We start from the raw sequence: 13,624 nt of genomic DNA on the forward strand, positions 1-13,624 counted from the left end.
TCAGCGAAAGTTTTTTTTCTAAGGTCATTTTTTCACTTCACTATTTTCGTAAACCTTAATCTGTGCTCTAAACACTGACATATTGCATGACTTTGTGTCATCGTAAAATCAAGAGAAATGTTTGAGGTGGTCAGCGGGATACAGGTGAGACACAATGTTCCAAATGTACCCGCACTATAGAATATTGCGGCACATGCAGTTTAGTTGCAGGATGTAAGATCACAAGTTAATAGATTTCATCTGTTTTATTATTGCTGTTTGCAATTGTTCAATGTTTTTTACTGTTACTCATCTTTTCAACTGTTAAAATGATGAACTGAAATTAAATATTGTATCGCTGTTTGCCATTACTGTTCAATGTTTTAATAATTATTAATATTTTAGTAGACAAGTAAAGGAAATGTCATATGAAAAATCACTTCTTTTCAGTCCCTAGTTTTGGTGTGGTAACGGAAAAAGCAAAAAGTATACCAACTGTACCCAGTCTACCCTACAATAACATTATTGTCACGTTTCATCCTGTGTTTGGACTTTTAGTTTGTATTTTGATTTGTTCCTGTTAGATTAGTTGTTTCAGCTGTTCGTCATTAATCATCTTGTTTCTGTCTATGATTTACCTTCGCTATACCAAAGAGTATAGAACCCAAGAGGCGACACTTATATAATTTTTGGGTAACAGCCACTAGATGGCGCTCCGGTAGCACGGCCGCCATTATGGGGTGAAAATACTAACTGGACCATAGAATCCTTCACATCTTGCATTTCACTGCCAATCAAAGCGCGATAGAACAGTTTTTTTTTAAATTAAGTCACCTGTAAATTGTATGGCTCCTACAGTAAATGATGTATTGTCTTATATATTTTTTATTTTACCAGTTGTGGAATCCAACCATTCAACCATCTAAGGTAACATAATTAGCCTACTTTATTGAGTATTTCCATTTTATGCAACTTTAAACATTTATTAAACATGCCCTAAAATTGAAAATTGAATTTACCTCAGCATAATTAAATAATTAGAGTTCTGTACATGGAAATGACATACAGTGAGTCTCAAACACCATTGTTTCCTCCTTCTTATGTAAATTTGATTTGTGCAAAAGACAGGTCAATCTAAACTTAACACCAACTGTGACACAACAGTCAGGATCATTAATATGTGCGCCCCCAATATCTGCATATGCCAGCCCATGTTCAAGACATTAGACAAGGCAGTATTAATGTCTGGATCTGTGCACAGCTGAATCATCAGACTAGGTAAGTAAGCAAGGACAATAGCGAAAAATGGCAGATGGAGCAATAATAACTGACATGATCCATGATATCATGATATTTTTAGTGATATTTGTAAATTGTCTTTCTAAATGTTTCGTTAGCATGTTGCTAATGTACTGTTAAATGTGGTTAAAGTTACCATTGTTTCTTACTGTATTCACGGAGACAAGAGCCGTCGCTATTTTCATTTTTAAACACTTGCAGTCTGTATAATTCATAAACACAACTTCATTCTTTATAAATCTCTCAAACAGTGTGTAATGTTAGCTTTAGCCACGGAGCACAGCCTCTAACTCATTCAGAATCACATGTAAACATCCAAATAAATACTGTACTTACATGATCTGATGCATGCATGCAGCATGCATGACTAACATTTTGTGAAGCTCCATTTTGAGGGTTGTATTAGCTGTGTGTACTTTGTTTATGCAATGTATTAGAGTCGCGAGCTCGGGGCGGGGAGCGCGAGGATTTAAAGGGGAAGCAGCCTGAATCGCCGCATATTTAATGATGCCCCAAAATAGGCAGTTACAAAAATTAATTTAAAAAAAAATCTACGGGGTATTTTGAGCTGAAACTTCACAGACACATTCAGTGGACACCTTAGACTTGTATTACATCTTGTGAAAAAGCATTCTAGGGCACCTTTAATAGTAAATTAAGAATTAATAAATTTAAGATCATCATGTTTACAGCGAACAATATATTTCAGACCTAATGGAGTAATAATAATAATAATAGTATCACTAGGTCTGAATTGAAATATAGGCCTATATATTGTACATTTTAATGGATCACTGTCCATTATCGCATAATTCCCACTTTTGGACACTTTTGCTTTAACAGACATTCTGCTATATTAAGCTATATTCATATATATTGTCCAACATTCCCAAATTTTCTGATGCATGTCCTTAATTTAATTTCATATGTTGGTATTAATTCAGTGTTTATAATGCTAATACTAGATCTTTTAAAGAATTTTAACCCAAACTGAGAGAGCAAAGGTTTTGTGAAAAAAGTGGAAGACTTAAACACAAAGTCTGTAAAATAAACAGTTAAAAAGATTTGATGATCACTAGTGATAGTATTTTATTGTGTGTTGTCATCATTCAGGTTGGATTTTGGCTTTGATGTACATTTTTTTTAACAAAGCAGCTGATATTGCCATAGAAACTAGTGGACTGCCGACTTGCTTTCACCACAAAATGGCGGAAAAGCAGGGCTGCTGCTGGGCGCCGGTGTTGCAATGCAACATTCTATTGACTGTCGCTTCTTGTTAGTGTATATTCTTTGGCTATACCCTGCACTCTTTGTCCAGTCTCTTTTGTCTATAAATGTGCAGTGTTGCCAATTTAGGGATTTTGTCACTATTAGCGAGTTCCCCACTACTTTTGAGACTTTTTTCAAAAGTTTAGCGACAAATCTAGCAAGTTCTTGGACAAACCTTATCTAGATTCTTATTTTGCCCACTGATCTCAATTCATATTTATATAGATCAATGAATTTGGCATTATGATGTCATCTAGTGACATTTAGCTACCAGTTTTAGCTACTTTCAATTGAAAGCAGTTGGCAACACTGGAGATGTGTTTGCACTGTCCGTTTGCCTTTGAGTTGAATTAAAGTCTCTGAATTTTTGATAACCTGATTCTGCCTTCTTTGGTTCTCCTGCATACATTGTTACAATTTTAAGGACACACAACATATTATAAGGGCATACAATTACTTCACTATAAGTAACTTATAAACTATATAATTAGAAGACCAAAATAATAATAATAATAATAATAATAATAATATTTTATTTATAATATTTAGATTTAGTCAAAATATGCAAAAATATTATTTTTATTATATTTATGATATATAAAATGCTAGCTATGAAATTAGGCCAAGACAATTTTATCACTAAAAATATTCAATATGTAATTTCCACCACATAATGAAACAAACAAGATACTAAAAGTTGAAGCAGCACCCTATTATGAATTAGAAAGCCAGAGACAGAGAGGCAGAGAAACAACACAAACCACATCTTAACCATTTATTTAACCAATTAAAGAAGAAGGATGAGGACACAAAGCCTGTTTTTGTCTCCTGGATTTGCCATCAGGGACTAAGCCTTTGCCTGACTCAGCCAGTCTAGGATATTGACTGTGTTTATATATATATATATATGATACGAGGACACACCTTGGAACTAAAACTCTTACTGAAGCTGTGGTTTAGTGGTTAGTACAAAGGCTCCAAGCACATCGATCAAGGATGTTCATGTGGGAGATGCAGATTAATTTCTTTTTGTAAATAAAAGAGCTAAACAAAGGGTAGAAAGCTATAAAATTAGCATTACAAATAATTAAGATGGAGCAAAACTCATTTGGATTTTTTCTTTATTATGGGCCGGTTTGTGCTAAAAACGAAACTAAACTGAAATAATGCAATGCAATAAAGGACCAAGTATCTTCATGCAGTGTCTTCTATGACTTTAGCAGAAGCAAAAAAACAATCAGCCCTTGAAATGTCCAAGAGGGAATAAACAGCCTCCAATCAGGATGTAACCGCAGGAAGCTGATGATACAAATCCATACGCCAAGTTATTATCTGACCAAATGCTATTTTCTTCAGCACAGGGTGGAATGGTCCAGGTGAATCTTTACCTGGGGCTTCTTAAAGGCAAAAGCAAAGACAAAGGGAAAACAAGCTCATGAATAATAATGGTGTGGTGCAGTGTGCGAGAGCTCAACATCCATGACTTGATTATTGGTGCGAAGCAGCATAGTGGCAAATGCCGGCGTAGCACTGGAGGGCTGCTGGCTCCCTATAGTGTCTATCCCTGACCAGTGTTGTGTGCCCTTAAGCAAGAAACTCAAGTCCAAAAATTGCTCTGGGTTCGTGCAATAATATCAAATGCCTCTGTCTTCCTTCACCCTTCAGTCCATCACAGTGGCTTTGCAAAAGCACTGAGACTGATCAACTCAACTGCATGTTAAAAAAAAAAGTTTAGTTGCAAAGAAAAAAAAAAACAAAAAAACATCTCATGTCCTTCTAAACCTGTATGAATTTGTTCTTTCTTATTCTTCTTTGGAATACAAAAAAATATATATACATTTTGAATAATGTACCACTCTTTCCATGCAATTGCAATAAATGGGACTGATTTTGCACTACAGCTAATGTTCCCACTGTAGAAAGAGATTAATAATAAGTCTTAGACACTCCGCAACAGCAGGTATTCATGTAATAATCTTGCAGACAAGGCGGCCTCATAAATTCATAAGCTCAATAGTTCCCTAGTATCACTCCAGCACCACAAGACTCCAACTTTCACCTGTAGCAAAACAGCATTAATCAAATGATAAAAAAAAAAAAAAAAAAAATCTTTACGAAGTACAGTAATTGGATATGTTATGTTATGTACAAAGAACTACAGCAATGATTTCTGTGTTCCTTGACATTTGTAATATATTGCAAATGTAACTTTTTCTTATATTAGGACTTTTTTTCTTATATTAGGACTTCTCACATTGTGACTTTATCTTGCAAACTTTTTACTAACAATTGTTTGTTAGTATTTTTTATTTCCCTCATAATTGTCTTTTAAATCTCACTTTTTTTTGTTTCTTGTAATTACAACTTTTTTTAGGCCCATTCAAACCAAGAACGATGACTATAAAGATAACTATAATGATAACTATATTTGCGTCCACACCAACGAACGATAACGTTCTGTTTATTCATGTTATTCAGGTTTTTGCTGCTCTTGTTGCATTTACACTGCTTTAACCAGCAGATGTCCTCAGCATGCTATGTTTTGAGTGAATAGCTAAGCGTAATCAATCTAATCTAACAGTGAATTTAGCGGACAAAGTCAATATAGTGGAATAAAAACAACACCTAGTCATTTTCCCTGCAACTTCAAAGTAAAAATGTTGTCGAAACTAGCGCTGGATACCTGAGGTAATTGTATTGTACACTGTTTGATAGCCTGGCATATATCGTTAATACTTCTCACCATTTATTCCGAGGGTATGGCCGTATGTTTTTCACATAATGTTATCTATTTTCTTTAAAGTAGCCTTGAAAAGTGGGGTTGACTTGGCTTTTTCTGGACCTCGGCAATTAACTACTCCACAATGTCGTCTGCCATTTTAAATGTCCAAGCCTTAAATTAGAACAGATTCTGATTGGCTGTCAGTGTTTTATCATTCAACAGCTGGAAAAAAAATTATTCTGAAAGTCATCCCATCGATATTGTTTCTCTATATCGTTATTGTTATTGCTGTGGTGTGGACAGTGCTATTCTTTAATATTTAGAACCATGTCTAGAAATATCATTATCTTTATAGTTATCATTTTCGGTGTGAACGGGCCTTTAAATCTCACAATGTGACATTGTTTCAATATTTAAATCATGATGCAACCTGACTTTATATCTCATAAGTGCAACTTTGTTCATCACAATGTGACTTTGTCACAACGTATTGTTAAAGTTCATAAATGTTACAATTTGACTATTCAAAAATGTTCTCACAATTTTCTTTTTTTTTTCTTGATAAATTGTCACTTTTGTGTGTGCAACCCTATTTTGTCATTTTCAAATCCCATCCTTATTATATATTACAGAACTGAATAAAACTCAGTACCATCATTAACTAATATCACACAAAGCAAGGTTTGTGGGAAACATTATTTATGCAAAAACACATAATTATTTATACCCTACAGTAATCCGTGTGGGCTCCCCTAGACCTGTGAGCCCTAGAATCACCCCTACGGCCCTCCCAGTAAAAATGTAACATGATTAACATACAAACCCAACCTCTTGTTTTAATCAATCTTTCAGAACATTTAAAATATAGAGGCTGTAAAATGGCAAAGAAAAAGCTCACAGATAAACAACCACCACCTGCATTTCACAATGTGTTTCGCCAGAGGGAAAAACGTGTGTGTGGCTTGACAGTGCTTGACATGCTGCTACCTGTGCCAACTAACCAAACGCTGCTCATAAATATCACAGACAGAGACCACCTCATAACCAATTCTGAGTCCCCGTGTGAACGCCTGACTGCACGTTTTGAAGTTTAATGAAAAAAGTTTTACATGCGTACAGGAGTTCAGGAAGAAACCCATTTATGCATTCCTCACGAGTGCCACCAGCAGCAGAATGGGCTTAATTGGTGTATGCCATCTTATTCAAATCTTATACTCTAAATAACATTACTTTTGCTTTTTGTTTCCCACCCCATTTATGCTTTGCACTTATCCAGTCCCCTGGGTGCACCATTCTGAATAGAAATGAACCTTTTCAAAAACATGGTCAGAGGAAGGGAATATTAAGAAGGCAAGAATAAATGAGGCAGCAAAAAATTAGTGGTTCTCTGTTGGCAGAAGGCAAAGGTGGTATGACATGTTTACTTATGAGAGGAAGAGGAAAAAAACAACAATTACCAGGTTGGCCCCTAAAAAATGAAATTCTGGGCCAATTTTGTACAAAGGTCAGGGGTGGATTTAGACCTGGCTAACTCATGAACAAAATGTAAACTGTGATGTACACGTAAGGACGCCACATATCAGAGGCCACCACATCATCTTTTAACTCTCTCTACTTTATGTACAGTGAACATAATGACTGACAGGCTCTTTAAAAGTGCCAACAGCATCATCTCTGGCCCCCAAGAGAAAAGAGGCCATTATCAGTGATGAAGGCAATCAATCAAACTGATTCATTTCTAAAGCAATAAATACAACATTGCATGCAGGGCTGAAATAGAGATATATCAGGATGTAATGACTCTCACTAGGGTAGAGGTGTCTCTGCCACACCTGGTCCTCAGAAGTAACAAAAAACTGAAAAAACTCTCTTAACCTTAAAAGCTTCCATCTTAGAAGGGAAGTATCTACGAGGTAAAGTAAGTAAAGTCTATAAGTGCTCTCAGTCTATCAGATAGTAAGTGGGGAAAGTTACTTTTAAAAGTAATTCATTACAAGATTGCATTACTCCCTAAAAAGTAACTAATTGTGTTACTTTCTATGGAAAATAAAGTCTTGCGTAACTTTTGCGTTACTTTTTCTCACCTGGGCTGTTTGTTTTTAAATTTTTGCACCAAAAGTGAAATGAATAAGCCTCAAGGCCCTTTCACACTGAACACGACATGAAAAAGCGAGGCGAATTGCGGAAGAATGGACCTTTCACACCGAACGAGAAACGCCTGATCATCTTCTGCTAATTCACGCCTGCACGCTAAGTGGTGTTAGGGCTGCACGATATATCGCATGAGATTGTCACGCGCATTTCGCGACATTTAATAGACAGAGCCGTAGATCACTGACAAGCCACGCAATATCGCGTTCATTATCGAAGGCGATTCATCTGCGTTATGAAAGCGATATTGCGTGGTTTGTCAGTGATCTACGGCTCTGTCTATTAAATGCCGCTCCATTTGAAAGCAGGTGATGGCGATTTAGCGGCAATCAGGGAACTGGCTTTACTGACGAAATGCACGTGACAATCTCATGCGATATATCGTGCAGCCCTAAGTGGTGTCAATCAAAAATGCATTTGTCCTCATGTACATGTCTCATATATGACTTTAACATCGTCCGCTGCATAATATAAAGCATTAAATTAAGATGTATAAAGTTACTACTGTACATTAGAAACACAAACTATCTATAATGCTTACAAGAATACATTATAAAATATAATTAGAGGTACAATTACCATCAAGCTACATTTCAAAATTTAGATGATTATTAATGTCTTTACTCAAAACGCACTTTAATCCATCGTCGAGTTATTGTAATAACTTCTGATATGATCTGAAGTAGGGTTTGATTTGATAATGGGCAGACGTGCATTCTTTGTATGTTTTATAATGGACTGAACGCTAAATCTGCTTATCATTTGTTTTCGGAATGGCGCCACCACTCTTCCTCAGTCACACTTGCTCTACTGTGCAACAGCAGCTGCTCCAGGCATGTGACCTAAAGCTCAAATATAATTGGACAACCCGTTTCATCGCGGAGCGACGGGGGAAAAAAATCCACACACAGGTCAAGAAAAAAAGAAAACTTGCTTTTTCGTGCTGTGTGTGTTCGCAACAAGTGTGAAAGGCTCCATATAGAATAATTGTTTTGATTTAAGAGCATCATCGTGCCGAACATTCATGATGAATTTTCGCGTTCAGTATGAAAGGGCCTTCAGGCTGAAGGAAATGCAAATTCATGCTTGTACAGAGGGCACAGCTCAAACAAAACTTTCAGCTGTGCTGCCATTCTGAATTGAACAATAATGGCACACAGGATAAGAATGTTCAATACTTACTTCAGCAATAAAAACAAATAAAATTGAAACATAAATGTGATGTTTATCTAAAGTAATTTTTGCTTATTTGAATGGTTGAATTGGATCATTAAAGGTCAGAAGCAAAAGACATTGGTTAATAAAGTGAGATTAAATACATAAAGTCTATTTGTGTAATTTAACATTTAATTATTACAGGTTTGAGTGATATTCTGAATTTGCATTTCAATGTTTTATTCATTTTGAGGGATAGTGAATCTTTTTTTGTGCAAGTGAGATGAGTAAATGCATGCTCACATAACCATCATGTTTACACAGCACACACAACTCCTCTGCACTTACTTCCCTCAACATGGGTTCAGGAGACGTGTTAATCTTTAAATGGAAAAACAAAATAACTTGTGTTACTTATTTGAAAAAGTAACTCAGATATTTTGTTGTAAATTTAAAAGTAATGTGTTACTGTACTAGTTACTAAGGGAAAGTAATCTGATTACATAACTTGTGTTACTTGTAATGCATTACTAACACTAAGTCAGGAAAAAATGTTGAGGCTTACATTGGGTTTTATGCTTTTATTTAATTGATTAGTGCCTATAATTTAATAGAATATATGGTATGTATTATTTTCTAATAATAATAATTAATTATTTATATTATATTTTTTCTTGATATTTCCGTTGCACATAGTCAGGATCCATAACAGTCAGTGCTGCATAACAGGCTCAGAGCCTTTTCATTCAAACAAGTGCAGGTGTATGTGATATAATGAGAGGCGATGTCACACTGGAATTTGAAGTTTTTAATGTGTTGCTGTGTGTTTGCTGTGGTTGTCATCCATGGCAAATCCTGTTATAGAGCAGCAATGTTTTCTCCTGCACAGCTCTCATCCACAGTTCACTCTCCATTCCAGTACTTAGTTTATTTATCATAAAATAAAATGCATACAAAAACATCCCTGCAACTATACATTCACCAGGGCTTCTTGCACTCAAAGTAAAAATTTACTTCCTAACTACCAAGAAATCATTATTTTTATATTATATTTAAGTATGTGTATTTATACTGTATGTATTAAAATAAACTATTTTGCTATTTTTTGTAAACTATTTTTAAAACTTTATGACATTTCTTCTCACATTGACTTCAGTTGACTTTAATAGCTAATCTGATGGCAAGTGGATATAAACAACTGAAAAACATGCACATATAATGATCACCATTGAAATAAATGCACACAAGTACCGTGATCAATTGACAATCAGTCAATAACCCTGATTTAAATATATTACGTTTTGTCCACAAAACCTTTCCTATAGGCATAAAGCTGTAAGAAAAATGTGAAATTTTAAATGGGGATAAGGATACTTCGAACAGCAAAGTGCATTTGCATATACTTCACACAAGCATTTTTTCTAGGAAAGTTTACTGTCAAACCCTCGTCATGAACTGAAACCCCCTGCGACAATATTCTGCTGACAATGCCTGACTTAATTTTCACTTTCTGTCTCCCAGCCTCACAAAAACCATCCCATGGAAGTCTCAGGTGCGTGCACGAGTGTGTGTGCGTATGTGTCTGTCTGAGATGCTCTAGACATTAAAGTGAATTTTAACAAGGTATGACGACTGGCTGGTGGTATGGGGGAAACCTGCCAAGCTCAGATGCTGTCTCTCTGTGTGCCATCTCACCCTGTTTTCACAAGCTCTGGCCAATTAGCTGCTTTCTCTGTCTACTGGACTAGCTGACAGTCCCATATTTTCACTATGAGCTCTATATGAACATTAATAATAAAAAAAAGTCTGGAATCCATGACTGTCACAGTAAAGTGACTCACACTTACTGTATATGGCAAATGCTAGTACATCAATCCCAAATTATTACGGAAGTGAGCAGAGACACTGAGGGTTATAGTCTGGTCAACGAGAACCAAAGATAGACAACATTTAGGCTTTTATAAGCATTAAAATGGAATGGTTCACATTCAATTAAAATTAAGCAATATTTCAGCAAAATATGACAGTGTGGGTTTGGAATGACATGGAAGTGAGTAAATTATGACAAAATTTACATTTTGAATGAATTAACAACCTCATTGATTGTAATATTTTAACATCTAGAATGACTAGTCAGCGTATATAGATGAATACAGCATAGAACAGGAGTAATCATTTGTCTTTTCTTCCCTATTTTGATGTATTGTATATCCAAGTGCAACGGCTTTTCAAACATGAAAAATGTAGGCAGGGACTTGATTTTGTCCATCGGGAATTGATTGCATCATTGTGGTTTGCTATTGCTGCGATTTCATGTGACAGGTTGTCCTGCCCTCGCCCCAATAAAAACGTAATAAGAAAACAGATGAGATGTTACTGCCAGTTATTTTTGGGGAAGTTATTTTGATAAAAGATTATGAGAACACATGAATTTATAAAAAAAAAAAAAAAAAAAAAAAAATTATATATATATATATATATATATATATATATATATATATATATATATATATAATTTTTTTTTTTATGCAAGGAAAATTCTTTCATAATAAATACTGCAATTTTCGATATAAAATAACTGTCAATTTTTTATTTAATTGTGACTAACTCTTTCTCCATCCTTTATGAGACAGTGAGAAACATGGTGGAATACAACAACATTTATAGGTAGGCTATTTAGCAGTGACATAAGCTAATTCACTGCACAAAATATAATAGCATTGTAATATAACAATATAATCTGTAACAAAGTTTACAGTGGCTTCAGAAATTAATATTTTTATGTAGGCCTAGTTAAGAGAATGTACACTGCCATCTTGCTCCAACGAAAGTGACTGCGTTTAAGTCCAATTTTTTAAAAAAAAAAAACAGAGATGTTTACGAGTCTTTTATCTGGAGTCCAAGTCAAGTCTGAAGTCTTTATCACTCGAGTCTAAGTCAAGTCTGGAGTCTTTTGTCACGAGTCCGAGTCGAGTCTTGAGTTATACAAAATAATATGATCTTTTTATCACCTGTTTCATTTGAAATTAAGGTCCTATGATGTAAGGGATAATGTACATCCAGCTTGTGACTTTATAATCCATTACAATGTACAAAACAGTCGTCCTGGCAACGTAAGTAGTCATTTTCAATACAGTCGCTAAGTGGACGACTTTCCAAAACATAAATACGAACTTCCCAGGACGACTTGAACGCACCATTAATAGTGTGGGTAATGCGTGCATGAACGTGCAGCACGTGAAAGAGACACAGCTTTCTGATTGGAGTTCCACGAACTCCACCTGAGCGACGAGAAGAGCAACACGCACGGCCGGGTATGAATTAGGTATCTAAATGCATCATTTTGATGGAAAATTCTATCAAATGGAGTAAATAAATGCATAAAACGAGCAATAAAACTAAGTAACTAGGTAGGTCGCATTTTAGTTATGCTTACCTTTTGCGCAGCTCTCCCTCATAGTGTCGTATATACGGATCTGCCTGTAGAAACGCTTTGAGGTTTGGTAAAGTCTCATCAGTTATTAAATCCGACATTGCTGTGGCTCTCAGCGTTTTAATAGAAGCGGTATACTGGCATCTCTTGCTCAAGACTTAAGGGAGGTGGGGAGCGTCTCTGTAGGCTTCGCAAACTCACGACCAATCCACCTTGGCCTGATGCCCAATCCAGTCAGCGCTCGGAGCAGAACAGGCCCTCTTTCATATAAAACACATTTCTTCACTGGCAACAAACGTGGCCTTTTCTTTCAGTGTTTGTGCAGTTTTTTAGAATTTAAAGTTGACAGTTACAGTTTTGGCTTGGCTTTTCTGTATATCAAGTAGTAGTAGTTCTGTATGTCTGTATGTATGTGTAGCATTGTAACTGTCCAGAGATTGGAAGATTGGAAGGGAAAAACATTATTAAAAGGTTAAAATGTTAAAATAATAATAAAAGGTTAGCTTAAGTAGTTTGGCATGAAGTTTCATTATTATTTATATAAAAAAAAAGTCTTATAAATGAATTAAAATCATATAATTTTTTTTTTAAAAGATGCGGTAAGCCATTTTGTTGTCATGTTACAAGATTTGGAGACTTTTATTTAATTAAGACAATAAGGCCTTCATGACTGAAAATAATGATCAGGTTGTGCTGTTATTTTTATATTATTTATTTTTAATTTTAGTCCTTTTTTCTTCATGGCTAGACTACTTGATTTTTAGAATGAATATATGTATTTGTGTGTGTAATGTCTGATAAGCTCTGTTAAATTCAGTGATTTTCTGCAATTGAAAGAATACTGTACAGTATGTATGACATTTAAAATTGCTTTATAATTATGCAGTTTTATGACATTGTATTAATTAAGAAAAAATTAGATCACAAATGAACTAAAGAACCTCAAATATACACTTTCATATCACAAATTTTGTATACATTGTAGAAAATCTTAAAAAATAAAGTTAATGGTTACTTTTATATTATTATTATTATTATACAAAATTTTACAATCATACACCTTCACATACTCAAACAAGATACAAATACAAAGAAAATATTATATGGCTGTTGACTTTCTGTCTTTGTCACACACTAGACATTCTTAGGTGAGATAAGACTTGAGTCCACTGAAGTGTAATGCTTGAAATAAATGCACACAGGTGTATGGCCAGCTCGACTACAAACTGGATTTGAGCTTATGAGATCATAAAGCCTGGGGTCATAGGTCATCCCACTGTTTATTCAGCCCACATTGGGAACGATGGCAGCATCTGGATGAAAACCGCTTCAGGAACATAAAGAGTATTGTAGACATTTTCTCCACATACTCTCAGCAGCACAGAATGGGGTTCGGCTCCATTATGCATCAAAAAGAAAATTCTTTCAGTTAAATGGAAAGGCACATGTCTTTTGACAGAGGGATTATCTGAGTAATCTTCAGAATGTATAATCAATGAATAAAGCAGTCCTTTAGTCCTCAACCAGGTAAGCCCTATTCATACTGCATGAATACCATAAATTAGTACATATGTCTTATTTTAAATTTGGATAGGGTTGCTGTTGAAAAGAGAATC

General features: G+C 35.1%; 1 protein-coding gene across 1 annotated transcript in view; it reads right to left on the reverse strand.

Moving 5' to 3' along the window:
• Nucleotides 1-12,109, reverse strand: part of gbe1a (glucan (1,4-alpha-), branching enzyme 1a) — a 193,540-nt gene extending 181,431 nt beyond the window's left edge. Inside the window, exon 1 of the mRNA XM_067397121.1 lies at nucleotides 12,012-12,109. Within this exon, the coding sequence (XP_067253222.1) occupies nucleotides 12,012-12,109 (98 nt within the window). The remainder of the gene's footprint in view (nucleotides 1-12,011) is intronic.
• Nucleotides 12,110-13,624: the final 1,515 nt, after the last annotated feature.

The sequence above is a fragment of the Chanodichthys erythropterus genome, chromosome 10 (assembly GCF_024489055.1).
Source record: "Chanodichthys erythropterus isolate Z2021 chromosome 10, ASM2448905v1, whole genome shotgun sequence".
Taxonomy (NCBI): Eukaryota; Metazoa; Chordata; class Actinopteri; order Cypriniformes; family Xenocyprididae; genus Chanodichthys; species Chanodichthys erythropterus.